Source organism: Montipora capricornis, chromosome 8 (genome assembly GCF_036669925.1).
Source record: "Montipora capricornis isolate CH-2021 chromosome 8, ASM3666992v2, whole genome shotgun sequence".
NCBI lineage: Eukaryota > Metazoa > Cnidaria > Anthozoa > Scleractinia > Acroporidae > Montipora > Montipora capricornis.
Genome location: NC_090890.1, coordinates 2344851 through 2359850, shown reverse-complemented (window position 1 = coordinate 2359850; position 15000 = coordinate 2344851). Strand labels below are relative to the sequence as shown.

The 15000-nt window shown below is 37.5% G+C and overlaps 1 protein-coding gene across 2 annotated transcripts in view; it reads left to right on the top strand.

Annotated features, from left to right (window-relative positions):
- The first annotated feature begins 1306 nt into the window (after positions 1–1306).
- The window catches only part of LOC138060143 (ATPase family AAA domain-containing protein 5-like), a 32630-nt gene continuing 18936 nt past the window's right edge, over positions 1307–15000 (top strand). For both annotated transcript variants that reach the window (XM_068905860.1, XM_068905859.1), the window contains exons 1-7: positions 1307–1538; positions 2668–4358; positions 8996–9150; positions 9677–10057; positions 10769–10860; positions 11709–12502; positions 13812–14046. In XM_068905860.1, coding sequence (XP_068761961.1) covers positions 1494–1538; positions 2668–4358; positions 8996–9150; positions 9677–10057; positions 10769–10860; positions 11709–12502; positions 13812–14046 — 3393 coding nt within the window. In that variant the 5' untranslated portion in view covers positions 1307–1493. The remainder of the gene's footprint in view (positions 1539–2667; positions 4359–8995; positions 9151–9676; positions 10058–10768; positions 10861–11708; positions 12503–13811; positions 14047–15000) is intronic.

Sequence of the window (15000 nt, the reverse complement as noted above, 5' to 3'; positions counted from 1 at the left end):
TTTTTTACCAAAATTATCTTACTGCCATCAAACCCAATGCATGGGACACTGTTTCTAGCTGCAGCTCCAAATCACATAATATATTAATAAATTATGCCATCTAAGAAAAGAACAAACATGTCGGCTGTAACCAAAAAAAGTCCAAGGCAATAAAGCTTCCTTTCAGCCTTTTCAGGAAAAACTATCCACTGTCAAACATACTTGACTCAAAACAGATTCCTTGATCCAACAACACATGACAGTCCCCCAAAAACCAAAATTACATCATTAATGCTTCCAGAAAACAACAGTCTAAAAAAAGAGTTGGAAAACAGCCACGAACCTGAATCTATAGAGATCTATATACATCTGTACCTACACTTTTGTTCTTCCAAATATTATTTTAACTAACATGGATTTTGATTTTGATTTTAAACTCAAATTAATTGCAAATCCATAACTTGGTAACTACTTGAACGCAAGGATTGTTGAGTTGTGACTGCTAAAAAGTACAATAACTTTGACATTCACCAGAAAAGGGATTATAAATGACCTTAAAATCGAACTTAAGACGAATCCAGTTTATTTTCACATCAAAAGACATCAGCGTACAAAGAGAAATGGACGATATTAAAGCATTTCTTAACGTGAAATTACAATCATGATGGAGCTATAACGCTAGACGAACGCTAAGCGGAAAAACAAAATTGTAATTTATTACTCACAATTAGTTTGCGAAGTCATCTTTTGCACACGATCCGACTTAGTCTCGTCACTCTCGCCTTTATATGAACTTCATGCAGTCGCTCCTTTCGGTTTAAATCCATAACAACACCTTTAGGAAGTGTTTTCTCAAGACCATTGGAACGAAAAAAAAGTCATTTTTGATATTTTTTTTGTGGAAAAAACAACGTAAACGTAGTCCACATCTCAAGCTTAACAAACCATGGGTAGCTTTAATAAACGACAAAAACAGATTCCGGTTCATCTTTCACTAGCAGCGAACATTTACACGAGAAGGAAGCAAATAAGGGACAATATCTTTTGGATAACAACCGCCGATCTCTCTAAACTTCGTACAGAGGTAAACTAGAAATATTGAAGGCGCAACTCAACCGATTATTAAAATTTGAACAAATGTACGAGCGGCCTGGTGAGAGGTTAAAGTCCGTCGGGAAATCTCATTTGTCGTCCGCCATTTTGAAACATTGATGGCGGGAAATAAGTGAGCATGCTCAGTGGTTTTTGTGACCTGTCTTCTGTGTGGGGATACTGTTGATACTGTGGGGTAGCTTAAAATAAAAAGACTGGATTCCAGAATAGCAATGCGGGCTCACTTTTCAATGGCGCGAAATATTCGTTCAAGGATCGAGTCGACGAAGAGATCGGTAGGAATGTCTTGTCTGATTGAATCTTTTATCGCTTGATAATAAATGTAAGATTCCCCGATGCCAAACGCATTTGGAAATTTGCAACGAGTTCGGATTGTATAATCAGCGCAATCGATCGGGTCCATGTCCACAACAATGGTTGGCGATGAACTTGGTCAGGAATCACTGGTGAGTTAGCGTATGGAAAAATATTTAGATCACCTAGTAACCCGTTTTAATGAGAATTTTTTAAAGTCAGCCATCGGTGTCGTTAGACCGAAACGTGACGCCAGGTTCTTCGGAATATTTCCTGCAGTTTTAATTCCATATCGATCATGTCGTTTTCATAGTGAAATTGACACCTGCCATAGTTCATATAATTATAAGCTAAGAAATGTTTTTTTGCTCTTTGGGGATACGTATCGAAGCTGGACATCGTTCTTCTATCATTTCACTTGTTTATTTATTTTATTCGTTTGCCACAGAAGTACAAATTAAAGGCGTCATAACACGTGATAACAATCTAGTACTTTGTTTATTTAACCAACTGTAAGTCTTGTTCTTGATAACTCAGTGATAAGGAACTAGACAATAATCGCCATTAGGTAGAGATTAACTCAGTGATTGGAAGAAATACAAGTTCTACAAGTAAAAAAGGAAAAAAACATGTAAGCTGCAATAGGCAAACAGTAGATGTAACTGGTAGTAAATTGAAAACTGTAGACACAATAGGGTAACCATTTTTTGAGTACAGTATCTTTGTGTTTTAGCTAGTTATTTTAAATTTGGGTTTGGTGTCTGGAGGGAGAAAGTACCCTCCATCACTCACTCATTCCCTTCACTGTTAGCAGTGCATCATTTCCATTGTGGGTCATATTTGGACATTTCTTGCAATATTCCATGGTTATTTATGAAGAGTCATTAGAATCCATATTTGGTATTGTGTTGTTTCCCAAGATTTCAGTGAATCAGAAAATCTTTCTTCAAGGTCTCATGACAGGGCTGAAACTTGGTGGTCGCCCGGTCGCCAGTGGCGACTTAAAATAAGGCTTGGCAACTAAAAATTGCAATTGAATTGTCCGATGGGAGACTATGATACAAAATATAAATTCAGCCTGATGTATTGTGATTGCAAATTTATACGAACTTAAAATAAAAACAAAATAACAAGTAGTTTAGGTAAAGGACTACTTCTATATTTCACTATTTTGTTAAAAAAAGTTCCCAGACTTTGTTTGCTCATACAACAGCCATAACTCTATGGCAGTAATGAATAATTTGTTATCATACTTTTTTTTGTTCTTTTTTTGTTCCACAGACTGTAGAGACTGATGGCAGTGAAAAAGAAAGCGAGAAGGGTGGATTGATTAATTCCTTCTTTCAACCAAGAAAGCAAAAAACTAAGTTAAATGGGGCATCATTACAATTAGCAGTGAATTCAGTTAAAGGATCTAACAAAGTCATTGATATTGAGGATTGTACTGAAATTGTGACTGATTGCAATTCCAGTGAAAAAAGTTCGCCTAATCAAAGTGAAAAAATCTCTGACACGAAGTCATACAATTTGTTTCGAGAAGGGAGAGCTTTAAAATCTGATTGTCGTAAAAAATCTTCCCAGAAAGAACTCAATGTTGTTTCATCTGCTGTACAGAAATCATTAGAGCATTTCAGTAGTTCAGGGTCTGACTTTGAGGAAGGTGGAAAAACTGTGTTTGCTACACAATATAGAGGAGGTAAGAAGGGCATTAAAAAGAGCGAGACGAAAATAAGATCAAATAAAAAAGACAGTGGAATCGGTGAATCTAAAGAGAAAAGCCTTGAAAGAAATGTCGACAAAAAAACCAAAGACGTGTCCAAAGCTAGGAAGCTGGGAAAAAACAAGGGAAGAATTGGACAAGGAAATGACGCATGTGACTATCCTCAAAGTTTTAGTTGCAGTGAAAGATCTGTTAGCTGTGTGGATATTGAAAACAAAGAAAGCAAAACTTTGGGTTTAGCATATAATTCAACGTCTTCAAGTTGTGAAACAAAAGAAGAAGAAAGAACTTGTGCTTTTAGTATTTTAATGAAAAGTCAAAGAGAACAAAGCTTGCAAAAATTTGATCATTCTAGTACTGAAACTGGATCTGTAGATGCAGTTGACACATCTTCTGAAACCACACCTGTAGCTGTTGTTGATCAGAAGCTTCTGTTAAAAGAAAACATTTCTTGTCCATCAGAATCTATGTTACCTAAACAATCTATCACCGATAGTAATGGAACAGTTCGTTCTTCTGAGACTAATGCATTTGATCTTTTAATGAAGAAAGGGAAGTTAGATAGAACTCCATTTGACGCTGATTGCCAAAAAGGATCCCAACTGGACGCTGAATTAGGGGATAATTCTTTGTGCTCATCACAGAAAAAGCACAAGAAAAAACCCTTTGAATTTCAATTGAGTATACGTGCAAGTAAAAAGATGAATTTAGAAATTTCTTTTGATTCTGACAATTTGAATGTGACAGAAGATAGTAGTGATTTGAAAAAGCAAAGGCAAAAACACAAGAAAGTAAACACTGAATTGTTTCAAGGCATGAGCGACGATAATTCCAACATGGAAGAAAAACATCAAAACAAGGTAAAGGTGTCTAAATCAAAGAGGAAACAGGAAAGAATGAAAGGCAGGGACAATACTGCAATGGACACAGCAGATGATTCTTTGACTGAAGGGGTTCTTAAAAAGGAGGAAGAAACGAAAGACAAGAAAACTAGAAAATCAAAAAGGAAAAGTGGATCTACTGCCAATATAGCACCAGACAACATTGTTTTGGATGAGGCACTTGATGACAAAGATTTTCAAACACCAGCTAAAAGTGGAGGAAGGAGTTTAAAACATCAAATGTATGAAAGGGATAATAACACAGAGGTTAAGGGCAAGAATGCCGGGAGGCAAAAGGAAAAAGCTACTGATAGTGATTTTTCAACGGAACAGGCTACTTCCACAGAAACAAAACAAGGAGATTCTGGCAGGTGAGTGTAAAATAAAGTGTAACTATTTTATCTCTTATTTAGAGTCATCCAGTAATTTTGGTTTTGAACAGTTGTTTTGGTTTGTACATTTATACCTTTATGATGTATTTGATTTGAAACAGTTTGGAACTCAGCAGGGGGTATTTTGCAGAACGCTGAACGCTGAATGTTATAAAAATTAATCAGTATTTGATGGTAACAATTGAGTGTACATATACTTTAGTCTTAACAATAATAAAAGCTAACCATTTTAGAAATCAATGCTTAGACCTAATTACTGCAGATGTGTACTAGGAGTAGGTGTATTTTGCAGAACGCCAAACGGTTAGCTTTCAATACATGTATTATGTGGCATTTAATTGTTATGGTAGTACATGTCTGTAACAATTTGGTCTAAATACCGTGGATTTCTAAAATGGTTAGCTTTAAGCTATTATTGCGTATAATATTATGTACAGTTGGTAATTCGTCAAATAATAATTATCGATTATTTTATAACGGTCAGTGTTCTGTAAAATACTTGTGCCGTTTGGAAGTTGCTGGTTGAACCTACATGTACATGTAAATCTACCTGAACCAGTTTTATTTACAAGTTTGGATGTCAAACTTTATGATGGGTTAGCCACTGAGCTATATTTTAATATAATGGCTGGTTTGGGTGTTTTCCCACTCAATTTCATTTCCAAGAAGTTTTTTCCTTGTTTTCGTTGCTCTCACTGTATTAGTGACACAACCTTAATTTTTTAAAAATAAGTAATATGTTACACTAATAATATGGAGTGAGCCATTTTACAGTTAGTTACAAGTAACCTATGCTACATGTTCCTTCTAATGCTATCGTTATATAGGCCTAAACACTGCTTTAGATAATGTTTAAGCTTAAGGTTAGCATTTTTGTTAAGGTTTGGGTTGTATCAGTTGTGATAAACAATGACCTGTAACCCTACATGTAACCTTTCACCCTTCTGCCGATGACCTTGCATTGATACAGACCTCTCACTGCTTTTATCTTGTTATTGTGTGTTGTTGTAATACTAAGTAGTCTACATTACGTTTGGTAACTTACACTTGTAGCTGCAACGTTCGGTAACATACATGTAGCAACAACTGTAAAATGGTCTTATGGCACCAGTGTGAGTTGAAGTGGTTGAATATGCCAGCTGGAATGGCTGTTGGCAAAATCTTGATCGGACCAGACCGGACCCATTTGGATTGGATCAGATTGGATGGGATCGGACTGAAGATTGAAGAATGTGAGGGGTTAGATAGTTCACAGAAAACGAACTGTACGACTCCTAGTTGAAAAACGTTTCGTTAGTCTGGATCTAGTCTGTACTGCGTACATGCAGTCTTTGCACTTTACTATTAATTTTTTACTAACACTCTGTGGAATTTGAATGATGCTGTTGTAAAGTGTTGGTAATGACGTGGCCAAATTAGGATAAGTGTCGACACTGCTTGCTATAGTTAGACTTGGTCTACAGGTTTTCGGAGGTTATAGTACCAGCTTACACAGAGTCCAATAGACTAGACTTGAACACACTGAAGACTTGATTACAATCGGCTTTAATAGTTAAATCAAAGTGCTTATACGCTCTAACACCTCGGCGACATACTTTTCAAATGCGAAAACGTCATATTTCTTGTTTGAGAAAAGAGAGATTGTAGCCACGTTTGTTGAGGTATTGCATAAGTTCATTAGAACGTAGATTGAAAGTATTGTCTGAAGAACATTATGACTTGTGTCGTAAATGAAGTGCCAGACTGAATGGAATACAGTAGCATGTTGTGTGTGTAAGGGGTGGGATGAAGATTGTGAGAGGTGCTGGTGTTTGTCTGTGGGTTCAAATGGTGTAGAGATATTTATTGCTTTCAGACATTCTAACAACCTCGGCGACGTACTTGTCAAATTCACATTACCTACCAACCCACAAACACAGCCTCTTAAAGGATCATACAAAATTATTACATGTAATGAGGAACTAACTGCCTCACATGCAGTTACATAACTGACAGACGAACTGATGACACATTTTCGGCTGCTCAAGAGACAAGACAAATTCCACGCTGCATTGACTGTAACTCAGAAAATTTTATTCGCATGATACATGTCCACTGTAGACGCTGCAACAAACAATGCATAGGAGAGACAAAACGGAGACAAACAATATTTTTATAATCTATTCTTCTTTAAGACAAACAACTTTTTCAGAACATTTCACCAGTAATAATCAGTGGCTTCATAGCTCAGTTTGTTAGAGTGCCGCACTGGTATCACGAAGTCATGGGTTCAAACCCTGTTTAAGTCCTGAATTTTTCAGGCAAGCATTCATAATTTCGAGGATCATAGCTTCACTTGATTTCATATCTGCAGTTCAATACATGTATGTGATTCGTATAAACATAACAACTTTCTTTAATTTTCCAGACATGTTTCGACGGTACATCCGTCATCTTCAGTGTTACATATTTTGAAATCGCCGTTGAATTTAAAGCGCGCGCGATCTTACAAACTTCTTTACATTGCGTTGTCAATATTGCGTATTAAATCAAAACAGAACAAAACAAAAATTTAAATGAGTGACGCTTAGTTCCTTACAGGGAGAGAGTCAGGTTAATGTGTTTCACCTGCTGGTTGAGATCGGGCTTCTCCCATTTTATATACATGGATTCCTTAAGCTTCACTTGGTACTTAGTGGCTGCAGAGTCCAGGATCTCGAAGCAATCCTGTGTGCAGGATGCCTTACAAGACTCTGAACTCTGCAGATGTTTAAAAACGTTCGAAGATCTGTCTGAAAGTAAGTGCTCGCGCACTCGTGTGGAGAAGTGTCGGCTGGTTTCACCAACATAACAAGCATTACAACTTGCACACGAAAATTTATAGACCACACGCGTGCGAAGCCCTACAGGGACAGCATCTTTCACATTAAAAAGACTCCTGACTTTGAAAGTAGTGAAGACTAACCTTATATCAATAGGTTTACATAACCGATTAGCAAGTTTGCGTATACACCTCTGTGCCGTGACTGAGAAGTGCCCAACGTAAGGGATTTTAAAGAAAAACTGAGGTGTTTCCTGGGGCTCGATTCCTGAATGAGACTGTGTTTTCCCTCCCTTGACTGCTGTCTGAATATATTTAGAAACATATTTGTTGATAAGGTTTTCAGGGAAGAGATTCCTCCGCAGAATGACAGACAATTTTTGAAGATCAGTATGGAACCCCATCCAAGTGTTGTTTATCTTAAAAGTTCTATCAATCAAGGTTTTGATTAACCCCAGTTTGTAGGTAAAGGGGCAAAACTCAGATAACTGGTGAGCAAACCTGTGAAAGTTTTTTTCGGTAAACGGTGGTTACACTTTGGTGCGGGTCAGTGTTATTGATTAGAACGTCTAGGAAAGGTAGAACATGGTCAGCCTCCCATTCCATTGTAAAGCGTATATTGGGGTGTTGATTGTTAATGTAATTGAAGAAAAGGGTTGCATCCCGTTCAGAGCGGAAAAGGCAAAATGTATCGTCTACGTAGCGACGATAGAATAAGACCTCTGAATCCCCGTATTGATCCAACCATATATTCTCATGGTCATATATTCTCATGATCCAACCATATATTCTCATGGTGACCCATAAAGAGATTGGCTAGAACAATCGAGCCCCAGACGGCACAGAGGAGTATACGCAAACTTGCTAATCGGTTATGTAAACCTATTGATATAAGGTTAGTCTTCACTACTTTCAAAGTCAGGAGTCTTTTTAATGTGAAAGATGCTGTCCCTGTAGGGCTTCGCACGCGTGTGGTCTATAAATTTTCGTGTGCAAGTTGTAATGCTTGTTATGTTGGTGAAACCAGCCGACACTTCTCCACACGAGTGCGCGAGCACTTACTTTCAGACAGATCTTCGAACGTTTTTAAACATCTGCAGAGTTCAGAGTCTTGTAAGGCATCCTGCACACAGGATTGCTTCGAGATCCTGGACTCTGCAGCCACTAAGTACCAAGTGAAGCTGAAGGAATCCATGTATATAAAATGGGAGAAGCCCGATCTCAACCAGCAGGTGAAACACATTAACCTGACTCTCTCCCTGTAAGGAACTAAGCGTCACTCATTTAAATTTTTGTTTTGTTCTGTTTTGATTTAATACGCAATATTGACAACGCAATGTAACGAAGTTTGTAAGATCGCGCGCGCTTTAAATTCAACGGCGATTTCAAAATATGTAACACTGCAGATGACGGATGTACCGTCGAAACATGTCTGGAAAATTAAAGAAAGTTGTTATGTTTATACGAATATCTATATTGTTGCTGCTATCTAGACCTTATGTATGTGATTCATTTCATATATCATCATTTCATCATTATAATATTTGTAGTTTTAAAGTGCCAGTGCACATCTCAAGTGACTGTGTGGTAGAGTTAATGTTCCAAGTTCTTGTACCTGTACATTTTTCTCTTTCCTTTTTGTCTTATTGTGGTATATAGACTTTGGGATTACATAAAATTAACTTTATAGATGAATACATGTATAATAAATAAGGGAACATCTGTAAACAAAAACAGATAAAAATAAACTCATTAAAGGTGAGCTGTACTTCATGTTTTTCAGTGAGGTACATACTTTGTTTATTGCAACTTTCAGGATTTCTGAAGGCATCCAAGATGGCAGTAAAAGCGAGATGAGAGCAGAGTCAAACATGGAATTGTTGGCTTATGATTCTGCTGGCACTGCAGCAAATCAAAGTGAAAAGTCAGATGAAAGAAGAGAAAGGGCAGTGAATGAGGATGTCAACAAAGGTTGTTAAAAAAATAAATATTTTTTTTGACCACTTTCTATTCTAGGGATGTTGTACAATTTGAAAGGCTCCAAGCTTGTGCTGTAATTGTCATGAAGTGACTATTATTTTTGTGATTCTGGAATTCTTTTGGATAGTAGTCTAACTTGAAAGTCTGAAATGAATGGTCACAAGTTGGAAACTTGAAAATAACTTTTGTTTTATTAATTAAAAGTGACAGTGTAAAAAATGGTACAACAATCTTCTCCTTCTATTTCTGCACTATTCCTCTCAGTTTTTGGCCACAATCTGTGACAGTTCATTGCAGAAGTTAGGTGTTGTTTAATTCTGGAAATTTTGGTCAGATTTGAGAAAAATAATACCGGAACTGTAATCCAAGAATGAAACAAGATTTACATAGATCTGCATTCCTCCATCACTAATTTAAATATTATTGATGGTCCCAAATAGGCCAGTTGTAAGTGTTAAAAAAGCAAGGCTTTGTCTTATTTCTAAAATTAATATGTTCCAATGTTTTTGCATTTAAGAACCCAGAGCATTAGCTGCAATTTTTCTTAAAAAAAGAGTCAATCCTGTTCCCAGAGAAGAAAACAGGGGCAATTCTGAAAGTTCGTCTGCAAATGAACACAAAGGAAGTCACATAAAACTGTCTCAAGTGAAAGAAACCACTACAGAAGAAAAGGAAGCTGCCAAAAAAGCATTCAATGCTTTGTTTACTGGGACAGGTACTCAAAGAACAGTGCCTGTTGCAAGCATGTCAGAATTGTTGCCTGCTCCCTGGCCATCAGTTAGTCATGTGTTACAAAAAGGGGAACAGGATTCTATGGGTAATGATCTCTGGTGCCTCCCATGGCCAGATGAAAGGGGTCACAGATTTCAAGTTTTGAAGCATGGTCCTGTGCATGATGGTAAGTATTTTCTATGTATCATAGTTACTTCAAATGAGTTGATTTTTAAATAACACTTCTGCACTGCTCAAAACTCTCCACTTAGGAGCTGAAAACGTACCATAGATCTCATGTCCCATCATTAAAAAATGTGGAAATGAAAAACAAAGTAACATGATTAATTACTAGACTTGTTTTGTACTTTCATGTAGTTTCTCCATAAACTTCCCACAAGTCTCCTTTTGATCAGTGGGAGGGCATCCAGGTTGTTGTGACTTGCTGGCCTTGAACAATGTTTTAGCCGTTCATAAATAACTTGCAGTAGATTATTCTGTCTTTAAATTATTGATTAGGACTGTCTAATAAAAAATTGTATGATAATGAGCTGTGAAAAGTGGAGTTCAGTCTGCACAGTTCTGGTTCAATGAACATCACATTAGGCACCTGTGAGTACATTTCCACATGTAGTTCCTTTGTCCTTAATCGATTGTGAACAATAGGCATAGGTTTACTTTAACAGGAAGTACAGTCTACAGTTTTTACAGAGATGGATGAAACCAGGCTCCAGCAAAGTGACTAGTTGTTAACGTGACTTACTTGGTTGTTGTCATCATCTTTACCCACTTTCTTTTGCTAAGAATAAAGTAAACTACTTGGCAGCAAAACTTGGCTGGCCTCATGTACAAATCTGAAACCCTGTATTGAAGTGTATGTGTCTTCTTTGTTATCTAGCACATGTATTTGACAGCATTATCACTGCATCATCAACTCATGAGGATGTTATGTTTTGTGGCCTGAAAGATTCCCTCCACTCTCAAATGTTGGTAAGTGCAGCATTGTTAATTTTGCTCTAGTGTCAAGGTTACATGTAAGTGATACTTTCTAGGCCAATTATATTTTTATGTGCTAACCACCCCCTTGATTGGCTTTACATTAGCGTTGCATTGGATTGTGTGAGTGTTGCATTTAACACATGGTATTTTGGCATTATATTGATGCTATTTTTAGTGTTGCATTTGCATTGCATTGTACCATGTCTCTTCAATCCCATCTTTATCTTCAGTGCAATGCATTCAACAGCTTTGGTGGCTAGGGTTTGTCCCCTCTAGTAACAGTCAGCAGTGGTCTTACCATCGTGCTCGCAGCATAGCAGTAGTTACATGTATAGTGCCCATTTTACGTGGTAATAGGCAAAGTGTAATGTTCAGTGCAGTTCCTAGATTTCGTGATTGCATTCCCCCCTCCCCTTCCCTCATGAATCTTGTTACTGTAGGGGTGGTTGTTGGTTTTATTATTATTATTATTATTATTATTATATTAATAATAATTATAATAGATAGTATTAATCACAATAATAATAATAATAAAATCACTATTTTTATTAGCATCGCTTTGTTCCTCTACCCAGATTTCTCTTCCCGCTTCTCCAGTTGGGTGCAGGTGCTCGTGGCTGGGTTGTGGATACTGCTAGCCACGTTAGTGGTCCCATCTGGGAGGGGTCGGGGTTGTTGGCCGAAGTCTGCACTGTGCTAGGGGCACCTGACCTCCACTTGCAACTATTGTTGTTTATGGACAATAATAATGATAATTATTGTAATACCATAATTATTAATATGATGGCATGACTCTGTGGGAACATTTCATTTATGCATTTATTGCTCATTTTCACCAGGACATGGAAACAACACAGATCAGTTTTCCAGAAGCAGTTATCAAGAAGCTTCTTTTAGAGTTGGCTTTTTTTTACCCTGGTGTACCACTCAGAAAACTGTACAAACGCTACTCGACAAAACAGCACAAAGTACTTAGCACAACAGGGGAAGCTAAGCAAGTTATTCCAGAGAAGCAAGAGGGAGATAAAGCATCAGACAGCAAAACTTTGCCTGTTAAAAAAGGAGGAGAAAAACGAAAGTTCTGTAGTGATGGTGGAATTTGTCAGGAGAACAAGATTGCAAAGAAAGTGAATGATTTCAGTGCAACACAGCTATCTGATGACCTTTTGCAGCTTGCTGGTAAGACGTGCAAGAAAAGAGCAAGAGAAGATGACAATGAAGAACCTAAAGAGATGATAAATGGTCGAAGACTGTCCACAAGACTTAAAGAAAAGAGGGCATCTGTGGAGTCAAACAGTTTGGAAGGCAACTTACCGAAGTCTGTGGTTTCCTCGCACAAAACAAAACGAAGAAAAACAACAGATTTGCAAGAGGACTCATCCAAAATCATGCCCAGTTTTATACCTCAAGAGAAAGATAAGACGGAAGATGAAGAAGGAGTAGTTTCCAACAATGCAACATCTTTGGTGGATGGTTTTGTCAGTGATTCTCTATGGACAGACTTTTATCGACCAGTTCTCTCCTCAGAAGTAATGTCTAATGCTTCTGCAGTCAGTAAACTAAGACACTGGTTGGAAGAATGGAAAATTAAGAGAGAAAAAACTCTCAGAAAAGAATTACAGCAACAAAAAAGGTAAAGACCTGTTCAGATTTTGGATTGTGGAGATTTGTCAGTCAATGCATTATCTCTGTGGTAGTCCACGATTCAAACACTATTCAAGAGGGGTTTGGATACAGGAGTTTTTAGCAATTGGACTAGGTATATTGGGGGAGATTTTGATAAGCAAAATGATAGTTCAAATACCTCTTTGTCTAAATGTACTTAAACTTTAAGTCCAACCTACATGATGATAATTATACAATGTAAGCGAAAGTAGTACTGCAAATATGTTTCAAACTGGAGTGCATGAATTGGTTTTTGGGTTTATAGTGGGAGGCGCGGTAGCCTCATGGTTAGTGTGCTCGACTCCTAAGCGAATGGTCCGGGTTTGGGTCCTGGCCAGGAACATTGTGTTGTGTTATTGGGCAAGACACTTTACTCCCACAGTGCCTCTCTCCACCCAGGTGTATAAATGGGTACCGGCGAAATGCTGGGGGTAACCCTGCGATGGACTGGCATCCCATCCAGGGGGGAGTAGAAATACATTTGTACTCCTAGTCGCTTCAATTGCCATGGAAACCGGGCTCAGCTCTGACCTGATGGGCCACTTGGCTCACATACAGACTTTACCTTATAGTACAGGTCACTTTTCACTGGTCACTCGTTACTACATGTGTAAACCTTTACTAATGCTAAACTTAGGCCTCATTAGTCCTCAAAATGATGTTCAGGCCTAAGGTTAGCAGCCTGGTTTGAAGGTTTTAGGTTGCTTTCGTGTAGGTAAAACAATGACCTGTAATGAGTGACCTGTGAAAAGTTACCTGTACTTTCTAAGCTGTGCTAATCACAGTAATGAAATGAAGGCAGGAGAACCAAACACATGATCCTTAAGTCCAGCTATGAGAACACTTTAAAAAAAGTCTAATATTATAAAAGTAGAAATAATGAATTACAAAGCGTAAAAGGCATGGGTGATAACATTGTTTCCTTGGTAAATTGTGTTCCCCTTTATTTATTGGTTTTGAAATTTGTCAAAGGCTATGGTTCTTGTGAAAGGCATCATGGCTTTAGAGCTATAAGTATTGCTGTTGTAGAAGGTACATGTAACATAGTTTTGCAGCGGTTTTCCTGAAAAGTGCAGGACAAGAGGATGTTTTTTGAAAATCATTTACTTATTTTTGATTGCTGGAAAAACTCACTGGATGAATTAGGAATCGGGCTTCTTCATCTTTTGGAATAATAGTCAAGCTTTGTTACGTAAAGCGTGAAGTTTCTTCCATAATTATACTCCTAGTTGTCATTAGGCAATGAGGTCAACTGGTTTTCCCCTATCATTTTCCAGGCTCTTAGCAAAGCAGAAAGGCAAGTCTGCCAGTAGCTGTCAAGACCAGGGCTCCTGTCAAAGTGTGGAGTGGTGGGATGCAGACAGCGATTCAGACTTTCAAGTGAGCGATGATGCTTCCGATGACAGTGATTCTGAGGGGGGTAGTCTGAGTACTGCTATGTTCATCATGGGCCCCACAGGAGTTGGGAAGACTTCCATGGTATATGCATGTGCAGAGGAACTTGGCTATAAGGTGCGCTTCTGAAATTAACTTGTCAGCTTTTTCTCTGTTTACTGTTGACTGTAATTCATTCTTTGTAAGAGGGCTTTCATTTATTAGCACTTTGGGGTGGGGGTGAGCAAAATTACATGGAAAGTCCTCCAAACCTAACCCAACCATCTCTATGGCAATGGCAACAGTCACATAACCTCCCCTACTTTCTCCAGCATTATATCTCAACCCCCTTCTCTCTCCTTCATACATTAAATGTACGAAGGAGAGAGAAGGGGGTTGAGATATAATGCTGGAGAAAGTAGGGGAAGTTATGTGACTGTTGCAGCCACCCAACTTATATGTGAAAGAGGAACAGCTCAGCCAGTTCATCCAGTGCATTCTTAATGTTGTATTTGAATGCTTATATTTTATTTTTTTAGTTTTCTTCAAGCAGTAGTGCAATTACTAGAACATATATTAAAAAAAAAAAAAACTGATCGGAGACGGGTACGATATAGCAAGCTAGTTAGTGCCGTAAGTATAAATTAATATTTTTGCTCACTGTATCAAAAAGAACATAATGTGTTCCTTTTGATACACACATACATATACACAAATGTTATGAAGACAATTGCAAGGCAAAAAAATTAATAAATTGCTTTTGCTAAAATTTGTACAACTTTCTTAAAAAAAGTTTTTGAGGGTCAGTTTCAGATAAAAAGAGGAAGGTCATTCCAGAAATTTATACTTGTTACAGTTGGGCAGAATTTTCTCAGATTGATTTGAAAGTGAGGAATGAATAACTGATTAGAAGATGCAATTCGTATGACATAATTGTATTGATCAGAGACTAAGAGTAAAGAAAAATTATAAGGTTTGTCATCACAGAGATAATAAAACAAAATAAACATGAGTACATTCTTACAACCTTCCTGGAAGTTCAATAGACCTAACTTTGCATAATGTGAATTACTGTACATAATATTATGTTGT